This window comes from Tamandua tetradactyla, chromosome 11, assembly GCF_023851605.1.
Source record: "Tamandua tetradactyla isolate mTamTet1 chromosome 11, mTamTet1.pri, whole genome shotgun sequence".
Classification (NCBI taxonomy): domain Eukaryota; kingdom Metazoa; phylum Chordata; class Mammalia; order Pilosa; family Myrmecophagidae; genus Tamandua; species Tamandua tetradactyla.
Window position 1 is genome coordinate 28,428,223 of NC_135337.1, and position 23,698 is coordinate 28,451,920.

General features: G+C 39.5%; 1 protein-coding gene across 2 annotated transcripts in view; it reads left to right on the forward strand.

Moving 5' to 3' along the window:
• The window catches only part of ALG14 (ALG14 UDP-N-acetylglucosaminyltransferase subunit), a 190,270-nt gene that overhangs the window by 69,293 nt on the left and 97,279 nt on the right, over positions 1–23,698 (forward strand). For both annotated transcript variants that reach the window (XR_013159296.1, XM_077120184.1), the window contains exon 3: positions 23,174–23,296. Coding sequence is in view for 1 of the 2 variants with exons in the window: in XM_077120184.1 (XP_076976299.1) it covers positions 23,174–23,296 (123 nt within the window). In the remaining variant the exon portion in view is untranslated. The remainder of the gene's footprint in view (positions 1–23,173; positions 23,297–23,698) is intronic.

The window sequence follows — 23,698 nt, forward strand, 5'->3', positions numbered from 1 at the left end:
AGTTAGAAGAGGGGTGAAATATAGTTTACAAATCACATCCTGCATACTGTCTACAACTTTTTTCATTTAACCCTCTACCATATAGGACAACCTTGTTTGTTTTAATGATTACATAATAATTTATAATATCAATGTACCATTTTCTATTATTGTCAGTTTTTCACTGAATGCTGCAATAAACCGTTTTGTACTTTTTTCATTTCCTAGGCTGCTTAAAGCAGATATCATGAAATGGGTTGACTTAAACAATGAGAATTTAGTAGCTTACAGTTTGAGGCTGAGGTCCGAATCTCAAGGCACTACCAAGGCAATGCTTTTTTACCGAAGAACAGCTATAGGCAATCCTTGGCTCTTCTGCCACATGGCAGTATCAGCTGTCCTCTCCTTTCTCTTCTGGGTTTCTTTGCTTTCAGTTTCTTGCTTCTGTGGCTTTCTCTCTCTCTGAATTTCACTCTCTTATAAAGACCTTTAATAATAGTACTAAAGCTCACCCTGAATGAGATTGATTATACCTTAACTAAAGCAACCTCGTCAAAAAGGTACTACTTACAATGGATTTATACTCACAGGAATGGATTAGATTTAAAAACATGTTTTTCTGAGGTACATATAGCTTCAAACTACCACAATATTTATGCATTCTGAAAGAATACTTATACCTTTACAGATTTTCTACTGTAAGTGTGAGTGTTACTTTAATGAGGAAAGAAGTTTAGAGTAAAACAAGAAAACCCAGGTTACGTAACTAACTGACATCTCTGGGCGTATCAGCTCATTCCTACTGCAGCATTCTGCCAAGTTGTTTACTGAATTCCTGTTTTGGAATAAACATAGACATATTTCTACATGTCTATGTAGAGAGAAATATGATAGATATCCCAAACTGTTGTTTTTCTAACTCCAGATAAAATCTTTTATGCCCTCTTTTTGTATTTTTCAATCGTTTTCTCTGGCCAACAATTTTGATTGCCAGTTATATATAAATTCTGTGCCTACTGCTATTGCTTTGGACTCTAAACTTCTTTGCATCACATTCATATATGTTGCCGACCTCATTTATCTTCATAAAACACTGCATTGCACATATAACCCATTATTTCAACATTTTCAGTGGTTTCCTTAACACAAAAAAAGTGTATTTGGAGTCAAAAGCGAATGTTGTCCATTCAAGGCTGCCTTTCTCTCTAATATCAGAACCAAAATAAATATATCTGTGATTGGTCATTGTGCCAGTTTGAATCTGTGATGGACCCCAGAAAAGCCATATCCTTTAATCCTCATTCAGTATTGCTGGGTGGCCCAATCTTGGGGTTTGTTCATATGAAACTTAACCCCACAAAGGATAGGTCAAGCCTTCTTAGAATTAGGCCTAAGACTCACCCCCAAGAGAACTTCTTTTGCTGCTCAGATGTGGCCTCTCTCTCCAGCCAACACAACAAGCAAACTCACCGCCTTCCCCCTGTCTACGTGGGACATGACTCCCAGGGGTGTGGACCTTCCTGGCAACGTGGGACAGAAATCCTAGAATGAGCTGAGACTCAGCATCAAGGGATTGAGAAAATCTTCTCGACCAAAATGGGGAAGAGTGAAATGAGACAAAATAAAGTGTCAATGGCTCAGAGATTCCAAATATAGCTGAGAGGTTATCTTGGACGTTATTCTTATGCATTAAATACATATCACCTTGTTAGTCAAAATGTAATGGAGAGGCTGGAGGGAAGTGCCTGAAAATGTAGACTGTGTTCCAGTAACCATGTTTCTTGAAGATAATTGTCTAAGGATACAGCTTTCACAATGTGACTGTGTGATTGTGAAAACCTTGTGTCTGATGCTTCTTTTATCTACCTTTTCAACAGACGAGTAAAACATACAGAATAAAAATAAATAAATAATAGGGGAACAAATGTTAAAATAAATTTAGATTGAAATGCTAGTGATCAGTGAAAGGGAGGGGTAAAGGGTATGGTATATATGAATTTTTTTCTGTTTTCTTTTTATTTCTTTTTCTGAATTAATGCAAATGTTCTAAGAAATGATCATGATGAATGTGCAACTATGTGATGATATTGTGAATTACTGATTACATATGTAGAACGGAATGATCATAAGTTAAGAATGTTTGTGTTTGTTATATTAAAAAAAAATTTTTTTTAATATTGCTGGGTGGGAGAATTTTGATTGTTCCCATGGAGATGTGACCCACCCAGTTGTGGGTGGTAACTTTTGATTAGATGATTTCCATGGAGGTGTGTCTCCATCCATTGAAGGTGGAGTTGCTCACTGGAATCCTTTAAAAGAGAAAATATTTTGGAGAGTCCTTTTTTGTAGAGCCATGAGAAAGCCAGCAGATGCCACCATGTTTACCATGTGCCCTTCCAGCTGAGAGAGAAACATTGAACTTCATCAGCCTTCATTGGCCTTCTTGAACCAAGGTATCCTTCCCTGGATGCCTTAAATTGGACATTTCTGTAGACTTGTTTTAATTGAAATATTTTCTCAGCCTTAGAACTGTAAACTAGCAACTTATTAAATTCCCTGTTTTAAAAGCCATTCCATTTCTGGTATATTGCACTCAGGCAGCTAACAAACTAGAACAGTCATGCTATTATTTGTTTTGACCTGCTACTATAATGAAATGAGTATTGATATTGAAGAGGAAGAAATAAAGTCACAGATTCTATAAATAATTATATCTAGAAAACAAATCAACTAAAAGACTATCATACTAACAGAAGTTTAGAAAAGTGTCAGATGCAAGTTAAATATGCAAAACTCAGTGACTTTCTTATATTCTAGCTTTAATTATTAGGAAAAATAATGAGAAAAGATCCTCAAAATATTAAACAGTAGGAAAGGATGTTGAATAAAAGGAAATGGTCAACATGGAGAAAATCAGTGAAATCTTAGTGAGCTACATTATATCGGTTGTGTTCAAATGCAGAACTATATCCCTAATGTTTAAAAACTTTAAAAATGTAAAGAAAGTTTTCCTGATTTGTAATGCAGTACCCTCAGAATTTGAAGTGTTTTTTTCTTCTTTTTAAAAAGATTTTGTTTTCTCAGCAACAAATTCTTGCTGAATGTTATGTGCTTGGCATTATTTTAGGCCCTGAGATACACTAATAAACAAAGCAGACCTAAAAAATTCCTCCCTCATGGAGCTTACTACACTCAAGCTAGATGAGACAAACAATAATAATAGATACAGTAAATAAGAAAATCATAAAGCATGTTATAAGGTGATTGATATTGTGGAGTGATTGCACAGGGAAAGAGGAATTGGAAATTCTAACAATGGGGAGAAAGTTGTGATTGCACATAGGGCCTTGAAGAAGATGGATATACTTTGATGAAAAGTGTTTAAGATAGAGGGAAAAGCCACTAGAAAAGCCCTAGAGTGGGTCATTCCTAGATGTTGGGAGAACAGGGAGGCCTGGTCACTAAGTGAAAGGAAAGAGATTGGAAGACGGTAGGATGAAGGTGGGTTGGGCAGAGGACGTAGAGCCTTGTAGGCTATTTTAAGAATGTTACCTCTTCCACTGAGGAAAATAGGAAGCCATTGGAAGGTTTTGCTGAAAGGAGTGACATGATCGACTGCTGTTATAAACAGATCACTTTGGTTGCTGTGTTTCTAATAGACTGTAAGGGACAAGAATAACCAAGGATTCCAAGCAAAAGATATTGGTGGCTTGCAGCAGTAGGGGTAGATGAGATAGTTGGATTCTAGGTATTTTTTGAAAGTAGAACTAACAGAATTTCCTGACAGATTGGATATGCGATGTGAAAGAAAGAGAGGTGACAAGTATGACTTCAAAGCTTTTGGTGTAAGTATTAATAAGAATGAAATTGCCGTTCACCGACACAGGGAAGTCTGCAAGAGGAGCATCTCTTAACTACAAGTGTCTGTCTATAATGTTTTGTGTTATCCAAACAAATCAGCATATTTTGCCTTGGCTGGAGGAACCCCAGAAACCCCCTGGGCTTCAGTCAGACTGCCCACACCCTCCCTGCACTGACCTCAGAACTGTTTCCTAAGTCCTATGTGTGCACACACATTCTTCTCCCACCCTCTCCCCCCACTCCTTCTTTTTTCCCTCTCTCTCCATCTCTGTTTTTCTCTCTTGCTCCCCAGCCCTTTCTCCCCCAGTAGGTTCTTCAAGCTTTAGAAATGGTCCTGGAGAGTCCCTCCAGATATTGAAGGACTTGTATTACTGCACTCACCTCTCCTGCCTCCCTAACCCACGCTTGTGGTATCCTCTCATATTGCCACCAGGTGGCGATGCACTGCTGCACATGGAGCTGTTGGGACCTGCCCTAATACTCACTTTAGGCAGGAGAAGGTTGAACTTGTAGGATGTCAGTGGAGATTTCTAGTGTATATTACAAATAAATCCAGCGTGGCATGGGTGAGAAGAGGTTGTCTCTCCTTTTTTGGAGAATATGATGTATCATGCTAGGGGTGATTTTCCTTTCCTGAATTTAAAAAGGTTTTGTATGGCCCTGGAGCAAAGTCCACCTGGAGTGGGTTTTTTTTAGTTTTTATTTAACAAAGAATGTATTTACCAAACCACTTGCCAAAGTTGTGGTGCAAGTATATTTCTTCCTATGCTCTTTCTCTGAGATAGGTAGAACAGCTCTCTAGAAGCTTTGCCTTCCTAAAATTACAGTCCCTCCTAAAAATCAAAAGTGAGCATTGATTGAGCGGTTTCTGATTGCAAATCTTTGGACTAAGTTTTATGAGAAATACAAGTAAGGAAAGGAAATGTCCTTTTGCCTCAAGAAATTTTGGGTGCAATTGGAGAGACAAAAGCATGAATACTAGAAACTTTAGAAGTTAAGGTTAAGGGTTCAGGTCACTGGGAACTACTAGTGAAGGAAAAATAATAAAGACACCAGATATTTTGATGACGGGGTTGCAAGGTGGGGCTGAAAACAGCTTGAAATCTTGATTGAAGTCTGCCTGTGGAGTTGTTAGACTTTGAACACCAAGCCAAATTTAGGATTAAGATGAGACACTGTCCTAAACGTTTAAGTCAAGAAACTTAAAAGTTAATACCTACTCCATGTTCCCTCAACACTTCCAAATTAGGTCCCTTGTCCTGGTCAGTACTCAGAATGCTGGCAGGTACATTTATATCTCTCAGGCAGAAGATTAAAGAATACCTTTGAAGAAACTAATTTGCCTAAGAGAACAGATCTGTAGATTCAGACACTTAAGATTTCCCCGATGAAATGACCAGATCCTCTACTCAACAAGTCCCATCCAACACCGAGAGCTTCCAGTCTGCCTTTTAATGCCTCATTCTTTAATATGAAACAGGGTTTCTCAATGTTGCTACTATGAATATTTTGTGCCAAGAATTATGATAATTCTTTGTTATAATGGAAGATCTGTAGGATGTTTAACAGCATCCATGGTCTCTACTCACTCTCTTCTCCCACCTGCAGACCATGACAACCAAAAATGTTTCCAGACCTTGCCATTTAACCCCTGGAGGAGAAAATCCCTTAGAATCACTGGTTTGAACCACATCCAGAGTCTACCTTACATTTGACAGAAACTGCTAACATATGAAAACCAAAGCCAACAAGCAGAGAAAAGGAATCAGAGAAGGCAGTGTAGTAGCTGGATAGGGGTGAGGGAACGGGGAGCTTAAAAGTAAACAATATCTTCCGAGAAATGAGAGGCTTGTATCCTTTAAGAATGAGGCCTTTAAAATAAACAAAACTCAGAACAAGAAAGACCCTTGGTTACTAAAATTTTGATTGCAGGAATGAAAAAGACAACAAAAGGCTGGAAGATCACTTTGAAGAACTCTGCTACAAAGTAGAACAAAAAGATCAGAACAATACAGAAAAGATAAGAAGATTGAATGATTGGGCTGGATGTTTTAGATCCACTACCCAGCGAAAAAACAAGACAAAATGGAAAAGTTATTTAATAAAAATGTGATGTCCCAGAACAATTCCCAGAACTGGAAGGACACGGCCTTCAGATTAAAAGAACTATCCCCAAACTAATTGTAGCCACAACAAAATACATTTGACGTACAATTTCAGAACTAGTCATAAAGATGCAAAAAAAACTTCTAGAAAGCACAAGAAAAGGAGTCATGTGGGGGTCCAAATGGCGTTGAGAACAAAGGTGGAACAGTGTCCACGGTGACTCTCCATTTGCCTTTTCACAGAGCATGTGTTCCACCAGAACAGGGCCATCCAAAAAAGAGGAAGTCTCATTTCTCAGAATCGATACTCCAATCCAGGAACAAATGAAGGGAATTCCCAGGGTGGCAGCGAAGGGAAATTGTGGGATGATAACATGAATAGAGGGCCTGGTGAGCAAGCCTTGGGAAGTGGAGGAAGGGGACTGAAAATTCCAGAAGGGATTCACCAAAAAAGATGAAGATGAATTATCCCATGTATTTGAACAAAGTAAAAGTACCATATAAACTTTAAAACCATGTATATTTATTACCTTGATTCTAAAAATAAAGGCCAATATGTGTCCTTTATTAGGGAAGGGAGAGATCCCTGAACTTGAGTGTTGAGGTAAGGCTGAGTGAGAGCTTCTTCAGAGAGGTTGGAGGAATTTGAAGGAAGGGCAGGACAACACGTGGAAAAGTGAGGAAATTGGAAAATATGGGGCATGTTCAAACAGAGGGTGTGTTTAGACAACAATCATGATCGGAGATTGGTAAGAAATTTGTTAAATTACAAGATAAATTAGTTCAGTTTTAGAAATCTGAGATCATCTTAGAATTTTTTCAGTTGCAGAAGAGAATTTAAATGAGCTGATATTTTTTAAGGTTGTAAAAAAGGGTAGAGGAATCACTCTGGGTTGTGGGTAATAGTTGATTTTCTTTTTCAGCTTTAAACATTTTTCTGTCTTTTCTAAGGTTACAAACAGAAAACAATGAAAGTTTTTTTTAGACACAAAACTAAGAAGAAATTAAAAGCCCCAGTGAAAATAACCTATTGATGTGAGATATTTGTTTTCTAAAGAAGTAACCAAAGACTTTAAGTACCATCATCTTGACGCTAGTATACTTGTATTTTAAAAGCACATAATTTTTTTTTGTCACTTGAATAAATGGGGATTCTTTTGGTGTACAAATTTTAGCCCATGTATATGAATCTGTGGCATTTTGTGGTCGGGGGTGTGTATATAGGACTTAATCAGTACCTTTGAAATTAATATAACATGCTTTTATTTAACAACACCTTCTATTTCCACAAGGTGGAGTGCTGACTTCACACAATGGGCTGATATGTGTACACTGTGCTAAGATTTCTAAATGTAATACTTTTGGAGTCTATCTTTTACAGTTAGTTCCCCAGCAGATCTAAAGGAAATGTTTGTTACGTATATAACTGCAATGTTAGGGTCTTGTTTCAGTTTGTAAACTATATATTACAACTGTGGTTTTACTAATTACATTTCCAGAGTGTAGCTAATGCATATTTTTTGTGTGCTTTTCCTCATTATGATGGATCTTAACTATATTCTGTTGTAAGTAAAGGTAAAAATGTGTCTGAGTAAAAAATATCTGAACATGAAAATCTTGCAATAGAAATCCTGATGTGGCTATTTTAATGAATAGATGATTATTTTCAAAAAGGTATATCAGGTAAATGTATATATGTTTTTAAAGTATTTTAAATAGCTTATTCTCTTAAATTGCTTCCTAAATCTTAATTATCGCTTTCTTCTATCTCTAGAACACAGGAAAGTTAGGTTAAACTTTCTATGAATCAAATTCTGAATTGATGGAATTAAAAGAACTGTGAATGACATTGCAGTTATTTCAGCCTTGTACTTTAACCAGTCCCTGTGCTAGTTAAATATTTGTAAGATTACTATAAGCAAAGAAGTAACATTTTACAATATGAAGCTGTTTAGCTGTTTTAAAGGAAATTAAAGGGCATTCCTGTAAAAAATGTTTAGGGTGGGCCATGGTGGCTCAGTGTCAGAGTTCTTGCCTGCCATACTGGAGACCCAGGTTTGATTCCCGGTGCCTGCCCTTGCAAAAAAAAAAAAGTTTAAATTTGAATGAAGTACTTACATTAAAAAAAGCATAATTTTAAAAATTGATACTTTTATTACAGGCACAAACATATAGTAATTTATCTTTTGTCAGTGTTATAAAATCAAGATTTGGCCTGTTTGGGAATTCCCTCCATCCTTTCCTTTGCACCAGTAGGAACTCTTGGTCCTTTGCAGCCATCAGGCCCCAAGGAATAATTCTGGAGCCTCATAGTGAAAATCACGTCAAGGACAGCAAGTATACAGGTGGTGAGGCTGTGACTCCTGATTCACCTCCAGTTTTAGTCAAGATTAACCAAGGACCTCTCACTCTAAGCCAGCTCGCCAGGTGAACTCACTGCCCTCCCTCCTGTGTGGGCCCTTACTCCCACACAGGGGTGTAAATCTCCCTGACAATGTGGGACAGAAATCCCAGGGTGAGCAGGGACCCAGCATCAAGGGATTGAGAAAGGCTTCTTGACAAAAAGGGGAAGAGAGAAATGAGACAAAATGAAATTTCAGTGGCTGAGAGATTTCAAACAGAGGTGAGAGCTTATTCTTTTGCATCATATAGAGATTCCTTTTTTAGTTTTTGGTGTATTGGAATGGCTGGAGGCTAGTACTGAAATTGTTGTGCTGTTCCAGTAGCCTTGAATCTTGAAAACAATTGTGTAAAGATATAACTTTTACAGTATGACTGTGTGATTGTGAAAACTTTGTGTCTGATGCTCCCTTTAACCAGGGTATGGACAGATGGTGTCATGGTCAGGTTCATGTGTCAACTTGACCAAGTAGTGGTTGGGCAAGTGCTGGCTTGTCTGTTGCGATGAAGACATTTCATAGAATTAAATCATGAGCATGTCAGCTACATCCACAGCTGATTCCATTTGTAATCAGCCAAAGGGGCGTGTCTTCTGCAATGGGTGATGCTTAATCTAATCACTGAAAGCCCTATAGGGAGAATTCAGAAGAGACAGGTTCTTCCTGTTTCGGCTGGTGAGCCTCTCCTGTGGAGTTGGTCCAGACCCTCCATCGGAATCGCTGGCGTCACAGCCTACTCTGCAGATTTTGAACTCTGTGTTCCTGCGGTCACGTGAGACACTTTTATAAATTTTATATCCCTGTTGATTCTGTTTCTCTAGACAGCCTTAACTAATATATCTTGGTACCAGGAGTGGTTCTTAAGAAGCAGAATCTTAAAAATGGGTTTTTATGAATGGTTTTCTACTCTGACTGGACTCAAAGACACTAAGGACTCTGATTCCTGTAATCAGAATGACACTCTCAGTCCATGGAGTGAGTTGGCAAAAGAGATAGTCAAAATATCACCATTCGATTCTCCTAATGCTTCACTGGTATGAAACCAGACTCTGGGGGATAATGTTTTTGACACCATTACAGAGTTTTGTAGAAATAAGAGGTATAGAGATTTTGGTTGGTTGTTGTTAGATACACTGGCTACATTAAGGGGTGAAAGGGATGGGCTTATGGCTTCAAAGGAGAAGCTTAAGTGCCGTCTGAAAGATGTAAATGTTTCTATGAGTATCCTGAAGGAAAATCTTATTTCCTGTAGCCGTAGACTTGAGATCTCTGAAAATCAGACTCAAAATCTTATTGTTAGAGTAGCAACTTTACAATGTCAACTGAAATTTCAATCTTGCATGGTGTCTGCCATTAAAGTGAGGGCATTGATTGGAAAGGAGTGGGACCCTGAAAAATGGGATGGTGACATATGGATTGATAATGATGTCGGGGGTGAGGTTGAAACCCTAGATCATATTGAGTCTTCTCTAGATAACCCTGTAATAGTTTGCCCTGAGGACATAACCGCCCCACCTCCAGCCTGCCTTGAGGAGTTGGCCACCCAACCTCCTCCTGAAAGGATTAGCCCTAGAGTGATTAATCCTGTTTCACCAGATGAAACTGCAAATGAAGGCCCTGCAGCAAATGGCTTGGAAGCTATTTCTAATTATTTTCATGACCCACCCCCACCACCCCTCATTTCTTCTGGACCTATAACTAGACTAAAGTCCCAACAGGCCTCTAAAGGTGAGGTACAAAGTATCACATATGAAGAGGTACGTTATACTCCAAAAGAACTGTGTGAGTTTTCCAATTTATATAGACAGGAATCAGGGGAATATGTGTGGCAATGGATTTTAAGGGTATGGGATAATGGTGGGAGGAATATAAGGCTGGATCAGGCTGAATTTATTGATATGGGCCCACTAAGCAGAGATTCTGCATTTAGTGTTATAGCTCGAGAGGTTAGAAAAGGCCTCCATAAGCCCCCACTCTGGTGGTCCAGAGTGACGTGTTGGGTCCCCTGGAATTAATGTCACTTCTGAACCAGTGTCTAATAATTCCAGAAATATCTGATCATTTCCTTTTTCCCAGTGCACAGTTGCCCTTGTAAAAGGCTGTCGGTCTCCTTGGGGAAGGCTTGGAGGAAGATTAACTGTATAAATTTGTGGTGGTGTAACAGGGTTCTCCCCCAAAGGGACCTGGCCTCCCCTTCATTCAAGGGGCTCTGGGTCTGTAAACTGTTTCAAGTCTGGAAATTGATTAAGGAATCGTGACTCTGTGTTTTTGTAATTCAGGTTAGACTTCTGTTTACTTGGCCTAGAACTCTTTTATTTATACAGCTTGAACTAGAATTTAGTAGACTGCCCTTCTATTGTATTTCTAGGTACCCCATGATTTACTAGCCAATGCTGCAAATCTCTGTGTGTCATATAATTTTGATGCCTGCTTTGAGTTTGCTGTCTATTATAATAGCCACGTCTTCCAGTTCAGTGGAATCATTGTTGTTTCTCCTGGAGGAAGTACTCCTCATTTCGTAACTAAAACCTGTAGACCAGTAGAGCTCAGGGTTGCAGGGATAGGAAGCAAAAATTTTCCTAGTGGATCACTAGGGGTAATAGTGAGTGGTACCACTCCCATTTCCATCCCTTGGTTCCTGGACCCATTGATCCTGGCTATGGGAGAAACAGCACCATACAGCGGACATTGATTCAGAGCATATACAGCTTCCTGGAGAACATTACCCCAGTCTTTCAATTTGCCAAACCCTAGTTGGCACCGTAATTGAGTTTTCAAAAGGCCATTTCACCGTTCTATCAGTCCAGCTGCTTCTGGATGATGGGGAACATGGTAAGACCAGAGAATTCCATGAGCATGTGCCCATTCTCGCACTTCATATGCTGTGAAGTGTGTTCCTTGATCAGAAGCAATGCTATGTGGAATACCATGAAGATGGATAAGGCATTCTGTAAGCCCACGGATGGTAGTTTTGGCAGAAGCACTGCGTGCAGGGAAAGCAAACCCATATCCAGAGTATGTGTCTATTCCAGTTAGAACAAATCGCTGCCCCTTCCATGAAGGGAGTGGTCCAATGTAATCAACCTGCCACCATGTAGCTGGCTGGTCACCTCGGGGAATGGTGCCATATCAGGGGCTGAGTGTGGATCTCTGCTGCTGGCAGATTGGGCAGTCAGCAGTGGCTGTAGCTAGGTCAGCCTTGGTAAATGGAAGTCCATGTTGCTGAGTCCATACATAACCTCCATCCCTACCACCATGACCACTTTGTTCATGAGCCCATTGGGCAATGACAGGAGTTGTTGGGGAAAGAGGCTGACTGGTATCCACAGAACAGTCATCCACTTGATTATTAAAATCTTCCTCTGCTGAAGTCACCCTCTGGTGTGCATTCACATGGGACACAAATATCTTCATGTTTTCAGCCCACTCAGAAAGGTCTATCCACATACCTCTTCCCCAGACCTCTTTGTCACCAATTTTCCAATTATGGTCTTTCCAAGTCCCTGACCATCCAGCCAAACCATTAGCAACAGCCCAAGAGTCAGTATACGAACGCACCTCTGGCCAGTTTTCCTTCCAAGCAAAGTGAACAGCCAGGTGCACTACTCAAAGTACTGCCCACTGGGAGGATTTCCCCTCACCACTGTCCTTCAAGGACACCCCAGAAAAGGGTTGTAATGCTGCAGCTGTTCACTTTCAGGTGGAACCTGCATATCATGCTGAACCATCTGTAAACCAGGCCCGAATTTTCTCTTCCTTAGTCAGTTCACTGTAAGGAACTCCCCAAGAGGCCATAGCTCTGGTCTGGGAAAGAGAAGGTAATGTGGCAGGAGTGGAAACCATGGGCATTTGGGCCACTTCTTCATGTAACTTACTTGTGCCTTCAGGACCTGCTCTGGCTCTATGCCACTGGATCAATAAGCCAAAAATGGGATTACATTATTGCCTGGGGTAATTGACTCTATCAGGAGGAAGTAGGACTGCAACTACATAATGGAGGTAAAGAAGAGTTTTCTTTGAATATAGGAGATCCCCTAGGGCATCTTTTAGTACTACCATGCCCTGTGATTAAAATCAATGGAAAACTGCAACAACACAATCCAGGCAGGACTACCAGTGACTCTGAAACTTCAGGAATGAAGGTTTGGGTCACCCCACCAGGCAAAGAACCACAGCCTGCTGAAGTGCATGCTGAGGGTAAAGGGAACATGGAATGGGTAGTGGAAGAAGGTAGTGATAAATATGAACTTCTACCTCGTGATCCATTACAGAAATGAGGACTGTAATGCTGTTTTGTTCATGTTATACTATTTAAGTTGTAAGATATCAAGTTTAAGAATGAATATTACCCAAGGATTTGCACCGTATTCTGTGCACCGTATTCAGTATTTGCACCATATTCAGTTGAGTATTGTTAGGTGAAAGAAAAAAAAAGTGTGTTTTATTGTTTTTTATTTAGAAAATAGGTATGGTTCAAGGTGGTATGTATAGTTGCCAAGTTGACAAGGGGTGGACTGTCATGGTCAGGTTCATGTGTCAACTTGGCCAAATGGTGTTTGGGCAAGTGCTGGCTTGTCTGTTGCCATGAGGACATTTCATAGAATTAAATCATGATCATGTCAGCTGCATCCACAGCTGATTCCATTTGTAATCAGCCAAAGGGGTGTGTCTTCTGCAATGAGTGATGCTTAATCTAATCACTGAAAGCCTTATAAGGAGGATTCAGAAGAGACAGGTTCTTCCTGTTTCGGCTGGTGAGCCTCTCCTGTGGAGTTCATCCAGACCCTCCATTGGAATCGTCGGCTTCACAGCCTACTCTACAAATTTTGGAGTCTGCATTCCCATGGTCACGTGAGACACTTTTATAAAAATTTTATATTTGTGAATGTTCCCTGTTGATTCTGTTTCTCTAGAGATAACTAATGAAGTCCCTCAAAATGATATATGAGTGAGGGAGCTATGGACTCAAGACTGGGTTCTGCTGATAACCAGCTCTGTGACTTCAAGTAAGTCAAGCTGTCTTGCTCTTAGTCATCCACTGTGAAATGAGGAGACTTGGCTGAGAACTGTGATCCCTAACTAACCACCATGATCCCACATCTGGCTCTCAAGTCTGACTTGTCAAAGACAAAAGAGGCTGCTGTTCCAAGCACCATCACTTTAGGACAAGCCAAAGCCTGTCTAGAATATAAATTTCTGCGTACTGCTTTTTCATTAGATTTCCAGTTGTCTTGCTTTGTCCACACCATTGTCAGGACAATCCATTGTTGTGGTTACAGGTACAAACCCATTTCGACCTGAAAGAGAATAATCACCTTTATTACATTGATATGTTTTGTACCTAGAGAGCATTTTACTGACTGAAAAATTATGCTCATAATCAGACCATAATGAATAATGATATTCTCTTGGTCTGTTTCCCCTCTAGCATTCTTTCCGTTGCTCAGTACAATACCATTCATCTCACCTGGAAACCTGGGAATTACCCCAAACTCTCCAGTTTCTATAAGTCCCTCCTCCCCACTGTTTGCCTCCTTCATTCCTCTGTCATGCTGCAGCTATCCTTCAGGCCTTCCCCAGCACTCTCCTGATGTATTTCAGTCATCTCCAAAACGATTTTTCTTCTCTACCTCTTCATCCATTTTCCTCGTATTTGCCAGCGTGATCTTTCTCATTACTTCCTCCTTTCACTATCCCTCAGTGGCTCCTTATTGCCTTTAAATTCAATACCTACTCCTTAGCATTGCTTCGAAGGCCCTACCTCTCTAGCTCCATTTTCTGCTGTTCTCTGCCTTCCTCCCCATATGCCCAAATACCCCATGCTATTTAATGCCTGTCTTCCCTGACCATGTTTTCCTCTATCTTGAAGACTCCTATTTTCCCTTCTGTACTTGGTAAATTCCTTATCCCTCATAACCCAATCAAATATCTCTTCCGTGAAATCTGACTTGACTTATTAAAGTAAAGTAAATCATTCCTTACATGGTGCTAATATTGTATTTTATGACCCTTATGGTATTTATCACTTGGCACTTATTAGTGTTCCTGTTTTGCCTTGCCAGACTGTGGTGAATTCCTTATGAATATATTATTTACCCTTGTACTCCTAGCCATGTTCCTATCATTTGATAGATGCTCATTGGGCATTTAACAAATAAATGAATGAATCGGTGTTCATAATGAAGAGTACATCACTGAAATCTAGTGTCATAAAAATTGTTTTCTATAAAATTTTAATATATTTTCTTAAGAAAATGAAAGCAGTCCTAGATTCAAACCATTTGAAAGACAGAAGTGTATTTGAATGGCAAGTGACATAAAACTAGGCTCAAACTGGCTTAAACAATAAAGGAAATTGTTGTCTCATGAAATGGGAAATTTTCAGTAAATAGTTTTATCTCTGGAAAGACTTAGGTCCATCTGCCCAGGGATATCACCAAGGACAGTAAGTGCCTCTCTGCTCTCCCATGGAGTGTCATCTCCATTGGGCTCCCCGCAGTGCTACTTCCAGTAACTCCAAGCTCTCCCCTCAGGGTGGAAGAGTCTGTAGCACCTTCTGACTTCACATCTTTTCATTAGACTATCTGAGGAAGAAAAGGGTTTCAGACTTACAGTATGTGAGAGAAAAAAGCGAAGTTTTTTTTTCCCCAGAGGCCCCAGCAAACATCTGCCTCATGGTTTCCAATTGGGTTATATTCCTGTGTCTCAGCCAAATATTGTACCCAGGGATAAGGGCTATTCCATGCGGCTTGAGAGGTTGGGGGATGGAAGAGATGGGGTGAAATCTCCATCAAAACCATATGGTGAAAATAAAAAAAGACAAAAAAAAAAAAAAAACCATATGGTGAGAATGTGAGAGCAAGTTATCCAAATGAAAATTAAGGTATTTTTGGCAAAAAAAAAAAAAAAGCAGGTAGGGGGGCCAATAAAGGTTAGGAAGAGGATGACAAATGTCCATAATAAGGGACTTTAGAAATCTTGTGGGCTGGGGTCCTATAATTGTTTCAGGAACAGACTCCTTTTTTATTTTCCTGAAGTCTGAGGCCAGGCAGTGCAGGAGCTTCTCAAGATAAAATGAGGAGTGACTGCAAGCTGTAAGGGTTTGGAGCAGCAGCCTCTCTTGTCCTTGACAAGTCAGACTTGAGAGCCAGTTGTAGGATCACAGTGATGAATTGAGGAACCTTATTCTCAACCAGGTCTCCTTGTTTCACAGTGGAAGGTTGAGGGCCAGAGAGCTTGACTCACATGAGGTCAGAGTTGGTTATCAGCAGGACCCAGTCGGGAGCCCACACTTCCCTGTTCATCTGTCATTTCCTGGTACTTCTTCATCAGCTCCATGAACTGAGCATTACTGGATATTTGGAGGATATTGGTATTAAAAAAATGTTTTCAGGGTAAATTATGGTCATCTTGATTTCAGAATGATTGGTTGAATCATCTAACATATATATTATACTTTGCATTATTAAAAAGCAGTTATGGAAAAAAGCTGAAACCATTTGGGGTTGAATGAAATTTTACCATTTTAGTTTTTGTCTTGTGTCCAAAGTTCTGCAATACTGTGGCATTCATTAAATAATAAATGTATTGTATATTTCAGTATGTGGTAGCAGCAAAGAATGACTTCATAGACCACTTGATCTGCTCTATTGTGGTTTATGATGCCATCTGGATTCCTTGGTTGAATTATTTCCATTTAAATCACTATAAACTTCTATTTAGGTTGTCACAAATCTGGAGCCAGATATGTTTGTGGTTTTTAGCAGTGATGTAATTCTGGGAGATATTTTGAAAGTTGCAAGTAGTCATATACTTTTAGTATTTAACTCCGTGTTTCATGTAATTTCAGACAAACTGGAAACCTGGAAAAAAAAAATCCATTTCTCCACTTTATTCTTTTCTTAAGCGTTGCATTTTTCTTGTCTAACTTGTTACTATACATCTGGTTGTACATAAGTCAAGAACATGTTGGGAGCATTGGGAGACTCTACGGACATACAAAGAGTACAGTGGGACATAGCCCATGCTCCTCTATTAAAGAACTTAAATAGAAAGTATGTTTCCCTAAGATGTGTCGTTTTCCATATGGTAGGGAGAGCATGAGAAAGAAAAAGTCATATTTATTTGGCTTTTATATTACTGCTGGTTGTGTGAGAGAAACTAGATCACACTATAAAATGTCTGTATACAATAGAATATAATCATTGACCTGTACAGAGAAATAGGACTGAACTAAAAGATCCTTTCTAGGAATACATAACCCAGTTGACTTCCAAGCAGGAGCAGTAACAGAATAGTAGAACCTGCCAGAAGGGCTTTGGTACTTAAGGTTCAACAGAAAAGTCTGAAAATTTCTACAACCCTCTATTCTTGTTCTGTTTTGTTTTGTTTTGTTTTTTTCTTCCCCCTGAAAGGCTTATGAACAGGAGGAGCCTTTGGTAGCAGCGGTAGCTGCTAAGTATGTATCATCCTAGGCACTAGGAATATAGCAGTAAGCAAGATGAAGCCCCTTCCTCTCTTGGTACTTGTATTCCAGAGGGAGAAGCAGACAGTAGTCTACTAAATAAATGAAAAAGTCAATTTGAGGTCCTAGATAATTGCTGTGAGTACAGTAAAATAAGATGGTGTGGTACAGTCCCCCATTGTTGGAAGGAGCAAGTGGGGAAAATTGTCTCCTCTCCAAGATGATAATGATCAAGCTGAGACCTGATTTGGGGGAAGAAATTACCTATGAGACAATCTGAGAACAAAGCAAACTGGTCAGAATGAATGGAAAAGACCCTCAGGAGAGAATGAGTTTGACATATTTAAAGAACAGAAAGAAGACCAGTGTGGCGGGAGTGAGGGAGCAAGGGGTGATTAGAGTCAAACTGGCACCAGATTACAAGGGACTTTGTGGGCAGTTGTAAAGAATTTGGATTGAATCCCAAGTCTGGTGGAAAGCCTTTGGAGAGTTTTAAGCAAGAGAATGAAAGGAAGGATCTGCTTTACATTATAAAAAGGTCATTCTGGCTGTGTAGAAAATGAATTGTAGGGAAGCAAGAGAAGAAGCAGAGACTAGTTGAAAGACTACTGTGTAAGATTCAAGGTAAGATGATGATGACTAGGAGCATGGGAGTAGCAGAGACTTTGGGAATGAGTGGATAAATATGGAATGTGTGTAGAAGTTTGGGAAAAGGAAACATGGGGATAGCCCTGTCCCACTTACCACCTTTGCCACCCCCACCCACCCCTCTCCCCACCTTCCCAATATAGATCTTCACGTCTGTGCAGAAGCATCTGTTTATGATAGATCCTACTTATTTGATTGTCAGTTTCTGACTTGGGAATGCATAATGAGTAGTACATTTTGTTGGACAATATAACAGCTCAGTTTTAAACCCTGTAGATTTTCTGGTAGATAGAGAGACACTTCAAAGTATTTATTTTTTTACCTTGGTAAAATGGATTGAGAGGCAGTTTAGCAGCCTGCAGTGGCCCTCAAAGGAAAAACTTCTTTCCCTGAATCTGTGCAAGGAGCCAAAAAAAGGCACTGTCCCTATGTGGGTCATGTGGCTACTCCTAAACCAAACATTGGATTGCAGGCATGAGTTTTGGGGCAAAGGATGGTAGTGCTCATAAAATGATGGAGTGGGGCATCATTTATATCCTGCATCCCATTAGAAGGACCACATGGCAAAAGTGCAGCTAACAAAAGCAATATGTCTATAAAGATGCCTTCAAAGGAACTTTTGTTAACACCAGAATGCCAGCTTTTAACTGATATTTTTCTTCACTGACTTCTAAACCTGTGCAATTAAAACAAAAAACTCTTTAAGATTTTGATATGCATGGTCTCGCCCTCAGTATATCTTTTAAGCCACATAGGACATCAGGTACCCCAGCATCCAATTTATGTGTAGCAAGCATAGCTAATCTGAGGCCCTTTCCCTACCAAGGTCGCCCCAGGTTCCCATCCACTTGACTGCAAGCCAGCACAGCCAGTATGATACAGTAATGGTGGAGGAGAGAGCTTTACAAGAGGCTTTAGGTACAGATTGGGATGCCCTCCTCACTTTAACCTAGCAAGCTCCCTTCCTCTTATACACATACTTCTAAGCCTCAGGTTACTCCCCTCCCCTGGACCTCTTGTCTGGTTGTGGCAAGAGAAGTCACAAAGGCTGAGAAGTTCCCTGAGGCCCTTATGAATGGTCAGTTTCACAGAGAGTTGTCTAGGCTGTTACTTAGGACTTATTGTTGATGGGGGGGCCTCATGTCTGTTTCCTCCTCATCTTCCTCCTTGCTACTCTATCCCAACTTTTTCCAACTTGGTACCTCTTGATTCTGGCTATTCGTAAACTCCTGTCTCCCTGCTCAGCTTAGACCTTTTCCCCTCTAATCTCAGGAATTCCATTCAGCTCAACCCAATTATTGAGGCCCTAAGTATGCACTCCAAATTACTTCCTTTGTATCCTTTCTTTATTCTTAGTCTGAGTAGCATATCACAGCTAGGAGATGGGAAGTTGATATACTGATTGAATTAATTTATATTAATGTCAATAACATTAATATATGCCATTATGACATATGACTTAATACATGATTTAATATGACACATATGAATGGTTGCACATTTTTTTCAGTAAATATTTATTGAGCACCAGTTATAAACCAAGTACTCTTATGAGCACTGAGATCACAGTGTTAAAGTTCCTGGCCTCCTAGGATAATTTATATTCTAATGGAGTAATCAGACAGTAAGTACATTAAAAAATACATACACACACATTCACCAATAGACTAAGGGCCATTTTATAACATAAGGCGAACATAGTGATGAAGAGAGAAAAGTGTATACAAATGTGTTTATGGGAAGGGAGTAGGGAACAGTATTTTAGAAAAGCCAGTCAGGAAAGATGCCTCTGAGTGAAACTATTCTACCATAATAGTGGGGGAATGGGTGAGTAGGAAATTGGATTTAGAGAGAAATCTCTTTTGGGTAGATTTAGAAATGTGGGGAGGATTTAGATGAGATATAGAGATGGAGGCCCCTCTAGTATAGAACTGTAAGCCATGGAGTGTCACCATATGTACCTTTCAGTTTGCCTGCCAGGCAGGGTCATGGTCCTTACTCCTTGCCCAGCTCATTTCTGATCCCCACCACCGTGATCACCACCTTACTGTTTTTCTGTTTATTTCACTGGTAGAACTTTCAGCTTGGCTTTCTTCCCAGTTACCATTTAAATGTTCTTCCTTGACTGTTATGCAAATTCTCTTGTCAAATTATCTCAGGCCACTTAAAATTAGGTCTAAGAGTCACCCCCGGAGAACCTCTTTGTTGCTCAGATGTGGCCTCTCTTTCTCAGCCAACAGGACAAGCACACTCACTGCCCTCCCCCTCTCTACATGGGACATGACTCCCAGGGGTATACATCTTCCTGGCAATGTGGGACAGAAATCCTAGAATGAGCTGGAACTCAGTATCAAGGAAATGAGAAAACCTTCTCTACCAAAAGGGGGAATAGCGAAATAAGGTTAAGTGTCAAGGGCTGAGAGATTCCAAACAGAGTCAAGAGGTTATCCTGGAGGTTATTCTTTTGCTTTAAATAGATACCACCTTTTTAGTTAAGGTGTAATGGAGAGGCTGGAGGGAACTGAAAATGTAGAGCTGTGTCCAGTAGCCATGTTTCTTGAAGATGATTGTATAATGATATAGCTTGTGCGATGTGACTGTGTGATTGTGAAAACCTTGTGTCTGATGCTCCTTTTATCTACCTTATCAACAGATGAGTAAACCATATGGCATAAAAATAAATAATAGGGGGAACAAATGTTTAAATGAATTTAGTAGATTGAAATTCTAGTGATCAATGAAAGGGAGGGGTAAGGGGTATGGTATGTATGATTTTTTTTCTATAGTCTTTTTATTTCTTTTTCTGAATTGATGCAAATGTTCTAAGAAATGATCATGATGATGAATATACAACTATGTGATGATATTGTGAATTATTATTTATATATCAAGAATGGAATGAAGAAAAAAATTATCTCAGGCCATTCTACGTGGATATCCATCCCTCAGACTTGGGAGAAGCTGCATATAGTCCATACCTTGTGAGGAACCAAAAACTTTATCATTTAAACGTGGACACATCTGGGAGCAAAAGGGAGCACTTTTCATAATTGTTCTGGGGTATCATGTAAACTGGGACTATTCCCAGCAAATTGGGCTGACTGGTCATTGTGGATTGATAGTCTTTGGCCCAGTTAGCTCTAGCACCACAAGTATAATTGAGACTGCCCTCCCCAGCCAAGTATCTGATTGGAGGCTGAGAAATTGGGTTCCTTGCATGCATCCAGAAGTCACGAAAGAGGTCTTCAAACTTTAGTTACCAGCCTTATTTTCTTCAGACAGATTTTTCTAGTTTAGATCTTGGAGGATCCTCACTCCCCCCTCCAGAACATGCCCCTACGTGTTTCTTTTCTCCTGATTATGCACTAGGGACTTCTTTAACCCGTGTTTTCTATCTCTTCAGGCTGCTGCCTGGGATGAAATACAGACTCTTCTTCCCTGTCCAATCCATATTATTCCTCAAGGCCAAAGCGGGGGGCAGTGTATCAGATATTTAGTTATTTACTCCCTGACCTAACCTGTGTGGTAGCCAGCCTTAGTGAGTCTCCCCTCCTGGTATTTGTGCCCTTGTATAGGTCTCTTCCATGTTAAATAGGGTTGACCTAGACAACCAGTAAGTTTTTGTGGAAATAACAAGATATGATTTCCAGGGTAAGGTCATAAAGAGCAATGTGGTTTCTGCCTCACCCTGTCTTGGGTCATTTGTTCTTGGGGAAATCTCTGCGGTATAATGAGCACGCTCATGGAGCCCTTTGGAAAGGTCTAGATGGCAAAGAACTGAGGCCTCCTGCACACAACCAGCACTAAACTAAATTGCCAGGTATGTGAATGAGCCCCCTAGAAATAGATATTCCAGCCCCAGTCAAGCCTTAGCCAACATCTTGACTTCATGAGAGACCCCAAGCCAGAAGCATCAAGTTAGCAGGCCACTCCTGGATTCATGACCCACAGAAACTGTCTGGAATAATAAATATTTATTGTTTTGATCTGTTAACTTTTGGGGTAATTTGTCATACAGCAATCAAACGAATACACCTGGAACTTTGATTCAAGGAAAAAATGTTTCTCAGATTACGAAGGTATTATCAGGGGTGCGAGGGTAGTTCAGCAGTAGAATTCTAGCCTGCCATGCAGGAGGCCCAGGTTAGATTTCCGGCCTATACACCTCCCCCAGAAAAAAACAAAAAAGGGAGCAAACAAACAAACAAAAACAAGAAAAATTCAACAAATGGTACTACAATAGCAGGATACTCACATAGAATGAGAATGAAATGTAACCCTGCCATATAGCATACAAAAAAAAAAGTATTATATGCTTGTTGCAAAGTTCAAACATAGATGTGTATGATCTAGAAAATGAAACTATCTTTTAATCCCATGCTCTTTCTGCAGTTTGTGGGACATTGTTCTATATTTTCTCCATGCAAATATTAATGTATATTCTTACATAGGCACACACATATGTGTGAAATTATTTTGTTAATAGATACTGGATCATATTAAACATACTATCCTGCAAATTATATAATTCACAATTTGTCTTGGGACATTTCCCATATAAACTCATATAGATATATATCATTTGGTATCATATGTCCATATATTTCATTGTATGGACATCTCCGTTTCCTTACTATGGGATATTTGGGCTGTTTATAATTTCCACAAATACACTGATATGGGAGAACATATGGTTAAATCTGTGGGATGTGTTTCTGATAGCTAAGATACTGTATCAAAGATAGACAAACTTTAGTACCACACTAATGTAAGGTGTTAATAATATGGTGGTATAGGGGAACTCTCTATTTTAGGTGTGATTTTTCTGTAAATCTACAACTTCTCTAATTATTTAAAAAGAGAAAAAAAGGCACTATTGTAAATTCTGATAGTTGTTTCCGAATTGTCCCCGTGAAAGGTTGTATCAATATTTTTGCCCAAAGGAATGTGTCTTCTTTCCTTACAGACTTAACAACGCAGGGTATCCACAATCTTTGCCAATTATGTAGGTGGAAAGTCACTATTTTATTTTGTGTTCAGTTATTAACCATCTTTTCATATGTTTATCAATTGCTTGCATTTCTTTTTGGAATTATCTGTCCATCTCTTTTGCTGATTTTGATACCAGGTCATTTGTCATTTTATCTACTGATTTCTAACAACTCTGTATATCAGCATGTTGAACTCTTTGCCTAAATTGTATTGTATAGAAATTTCCCCCAATTTATTGCCAAACTGATTTTAACTTTTTTTTTTTTTTTTTTTTTTTTTTAGAGAGAGGGAGGAAGGGAAGGAAAGACAGAGAAGGAAGGAAGGATGGAAGGAAGGAAGGGAGGAAGAAAGGGAAACATTTTTAAACATTTTCTTGTTTTATTATATTTTGTTTGTTTATTTGTTTTTTACATGGGCTGGGGCCGGGAATCGAACCGGGGTCCTCCGGCACGGCAGGCAAGCACTCTTGCCCGCTGAGCCACCGCGGCCCGCCTGATTTTAACATTTTTAAATCATCTTTAGGAACTTTTCTGACATAACTGAATGATATGAGTGCTATATAAACTAGGCATGAAATAGAACTTATAACTTTAGTTTAAAAGTGATTAGAATGAAATTTTAAACAAGAAAGCATTTCCTGTCCCTACAACATTAACTGTTATTATGTTTAACTTTGGTATCAGTGACCCAATTAATTGATTTAGATTTTTAATATTTTCTTCTAGTATACAACTCACCGAATTCCAAGAAGCCGCGAGGTTCAGCAGTCCTGGCTCTCCACGGTGCTCACCACCCTGTACTCCACGCTGTACTCCTTGCCCCTGACTTACAAACTGAAGCCAGATTTGGTAATTAAGACCATCACTAAGGAGAGAGAAAGTAACTCACGTGTAGATCCTTTATTATAAACAGAGCATACAGTTTTCTTAAACACATACCATTTATCAATGTGCCAGGTATTATACAAGACCCTTTACTGAAGTATCCTAAAAATTATCATTTGAATGCATTTTGCTGAAAAAGGTGAGAAATTTGCTTTCCCTTTTTAGCTCTAACTTGAACTCTAAATTGTCCTGTCCTTTTCTTCCCCTTTCCTTTTGGCAGTAAGCACTAATACAACAATTTCTTTAACCACTTTGCGTGCCTCTCCTGTGGGTCCTGAGCCTAAATCATGTTCTCATCAGCCAAAGAAGAGCCAATTCTTCATCCCTTTTCAGTAGTCTTTCTTGTTTTTGTCGAGAGTTTATTTA